Below are 3,236 nucleotides of genomic sequence, written 5' to 3' on the forward strand. Positions count from 1 at the left end.
CAACAATTGCGAATCAACTTGTGGTTGAGTTGGTTAGGTGGACAGTGGTATCCCCAACCCACCAGGGTTTAAATCCTGGTGCTCGCATTATTCCTGGATTTATTTCAGAATTTCCGACGATGCGCTTTCAGTGGGAGGAGACGTTCCCGTCGACGATGAGGCGCCTACGGTGACTTCGTAAATCTCAAGATGATATGCCGGCTCAGTCTCTCGGAGATGCTCATAGACAGCAATTATGGGAAAATTCGCTTTCTAGCAATTATGTATTTTCGATAAGAAGGTAATCAATGGTGTTGAAAACAGCTTTGCTAAACCAGAAAATCAGCACGTTCTTTTTTTCCTTCCCATCCGCATTCCTGAATCCTGACCACTATCGCGTCAAGTTCGCGCCAAGTGGCATCGATCATCGTCTCATCTCACACAGTCCATGAGGCAGACCTCTTGAGCACAGGGTTCATGGCCTTGTCCTCCTCGAGGGAGATCATGCCCAGGTGGGACGGGTCCTCCAGCATCATCTTGGCCACCAGGTACCCCGCGATGGACCACGTCTGGTGCTTCCTCGCCTGCTTCCCGACGTACCGGCCGAGCTTGCCGTCGTAGTACTCCGGCCAGCTGTCCCTCGCCAGCCTCGCCTCCGCCAGATCGATCGCTCGCCTCGCGATCTTGAGCCGCCCGGTCTTGATGCAGGCCCCCGTCAGGAGCCAGATCAGCACTGCGCGAATCAAAGAATTAATGAAGTATCCATCGAGCTTCGACTTCGAGCACGTATATAATCACTTACCAGGCCAGGAGCCTCCGTTGTGGTAGCTCCACCTGGTGTTCTTGGGGTCACAGCCGGTGACGTTCTGCCACTCGTGGCCCTCGATGGCGGGGTAGCAGATCTTGAGCGGCATCTCGCCGATGAGGTCCTCCCACCGCTCCTCAATGAGGTCCATGATGGCGCCGGCCTGCTCGGGCGTGGCGAGCGAGGCGAGGATGGCGACGCAGTTCCCCAGCGCGAACCAGCGGAAGTCCATCCTGGCGGGGCTGACGTTGCCGACGAAGTAGCCGCCGCGAGAGGGCATGAAGTCGAAGAGCCAGTCCGGGATGGACTCCGGGATGACGTTGAACTTGTTGACGGCCGTGTGGGAGTACTCCTCCGTCTTGAAGCGGTAGATGTCGTTGAGCTGGTGGAAGTCGAGCCAGAAGTAGGTCCGCATGTGGTAGCTCAGCGCGTGCAGCCGCGTCACGATCCGCTCCATGATGTCCTTGTTCCCCTCCGCCTCCGGCTTCAGCAGCAGCAGCGCGCACCGCAGCGACATGAAGAACAGGGCTTGGATCTCGATCGGGTACCCGTACACGCCCTGCCCAACACGATGATCCATCGATCGCGATCGACCACTCATTATCACTACTACATTTAATCCCAACCATTGATTCAGCAGCGACGTGTGTGTGAGGTTGACGGGAACATATTAGGACTTACCATCCGGCGATCGATCATGCAGCAGCCGTCGGCGCAGAGGAGGGTGGGGAAGGTGTCGAAGCCCTCGGCGAGGCACTGGTTCATGATGAGGCGGATGCCCTTCTGGCACTCGGGCGTCTCGGCCAGCGTGTGGTCGCCGGTGGACTTGGTGTAGGCGCGGAGCAGGATGATCCACCAGAACCCGGAGTCGGCCGGCGCCACGCGGCCGATGGCGCTCTCGCCGAAGTCCGCTGCCAGGGTGTCCACCCCGCGCTTCGGGTCCTTGAGCACCTTGAAGCTCGCCGGCATGGCGCCCTCGCCCAGCTTGAACCGGTCGATCCTCTTCTCCCACCCCTGCAGCAGCAGCGTCTTGAGCAGGAAGTTCTTCACGATCTCAGGCTCCCCGTTCATCAGGAACGCCAGCGCGCTCGGCACGAAATCCCTCACGAACACCTGCTCAATCCAATGCTAACTATATTTATTTACGCCACATGTTTAACAAAATATCCAAGAGAGAACTTTACACGTGACAGCCCAAACAGGTGTGAGAAATGACACACGAGTACTGCATGCATGTCGCCGTGCCGTTACCTGGTCGTAGTTGAGGACTTCGCCGGAGGAGCTGTCGACGGCGGCGATGGTGCCGAGGGGCTGGCCCCGGAAGCAGACAAGCGAGCGCCTGAGGGCGTCCCAGGCATCGCCGACCAGCGGGTGGGGCTCGAAGGAGAGCCGCGTGGAGGAGGCGGGGGTGCCGGTGAGCGAACGGAGCCCGCCGCCCGGGGAGTACATGCTCTCGTAGCTGTCCATATACCCGCCGGCGCCGCGGCCGTCCATGGCGGAGAGGTAGAGGTCGCCGAGCGAGCGATCGTCGAAGGACCGCTGCCGCTCCACGTTGATCCGCGGGCGGTGGTTCAGCAGCCGCGACAGGTCGAAGTCGTCCGTGTCCACCATGGACGCGTGCGACGGCGTCGCCGCTCCGGCCCCCGCCGCCTCCATCTCGCAGACCGCCGCGGTCGCCGTGGCTGCGCGCCTCGAGAAAGACAAGAAGGCAAGATAGGTCGACTAGACTAGTCGCCGCGGCACACCGTACGCGAAGCGGATACGAGTGGGAACAGACCAGACCAAAAGAGACGAGGTAGAAAGGCAGGTAGATAATATTGGAGCTCGCCGGAGTTGCGTTCCTGGGCGGTGCCGGGTGCCTGCTCTCCTGCTGGAGTATAGCTCGGCTCCGGAGTGGTACATATAGGAGTCTGGATGACGTGTGGGGACGGGAAGGGCAGCGGCCCGCGTGGCGGGGACCTATTGGGAAGCGGGACTTCGGGGTTTTCGTTTGCGGGCGCGATGGCCGAGCGGGGCTGTGGTTCGCCGGGTGCGTGCTTGGGGACTTGGGGTGGTGCCCGGTTGTCAGGGCCTACGACTGATGAGAGGTGACCAAAGTTCTGAAGTTCTGACTCGTTCCCTCAACATATTTCAGCTTGGAGGGTTTCCCGTTTGACTTGAGTTTCAAAATACCGATATATAATTTGTGCTTGAAAGTAAAGCACGACGTTTCAAAATGTAAGACATGTTGAAAGAAAGAAAAAAAATGCCCGTGTCGCTCATGCGTGGCTCGGGCGGAGCCCTAGTCCGCCATCGCCCCCTCCCTGTGCCTCATGTCCTGCCGCCAGCGACGGCCTAAGCCCTTTCGGCGGGCAGCGATGGTGGAAAGCTCCCTCGTGCGCCCGCATGTTCTCTTGGTGAGGGAGACCACGCCCCCTCCCAATCCGAGTGTTGTTCTTTTCTAGCGGCCAGC

At 59.6% G+C, this 3,236-nt stretch overlaps 1 protein-coding gene across 1 annotated transcript; it reads right to left on the reverse strand.

Annotated features, from left to right (window-relative positions):
- Positions 1-233: 233 nt before the first annotated feature.
- LOC119355179 (cytosolic invertase 1-like) lies at positions 234-2,667 on the reverse strand. Its single transcript, XM_037621958.1, has 4 exons — positions 2,036-2,667; positions 1,466-1,897; positions 782-1,343; positions 234-712 (listed from the first exon to the last, which is right to left on the reverse strand). Exons 1-4 carry the CDS (start codon positions 2,438-2,440, stop codon positions 417-419), a joined length of 1,695 nt encoding a protein of 564 aa, XP_037477855.1. The 5' UTR covers positions 2,441-2,667; the 3' UTR covers positions 234-416.
- Between the last annotated feature and the right edge of the window lie 569 nt (positions 2,668-3,236).

The sequence above is a fragment of the Triticum dicoccoides genome, chromosome 2A (assembly GCF_002162155.2).
Source record: "Triticum dicoccoides isolate Atlit2015 ecotype Zavitan chromosome 2A, WEW_v2.0, whole genome shotgun sequence".
NCBI classification, from domain to species: Eukaryota; Viridiplantae; Streptophyta; class Magnoliopsida; order Poales; family Poaceae; genus Triticum; species Triticum dicoccoides.

Excerpts from the sequence above, each read along its gene's own strand:
- LOC119355179 (XM_037621958.1), bottom strand. The coding sequence starts at position 2,440 with ATGGAGGCGGCGGGGGCCGGAGCGGCGACGCCGTCGCACGCGTCCATG. Across the intron at positions 1,898-2,035 it reads AAGTCCTCAACTACGACCAG|GTGTTCGTGAGGGATTTCGT; the intron begins GTAACGGCACGG and ends TGGATTGAGCAG. Across the intron at positions 1,344-1,465 it reads GCATGATCGATCGCCGGATG|GGCGTGTACGGGTACCCGAT; the intron begins GTAAGTCCTAAT and ends CGTGTTGGGCAG.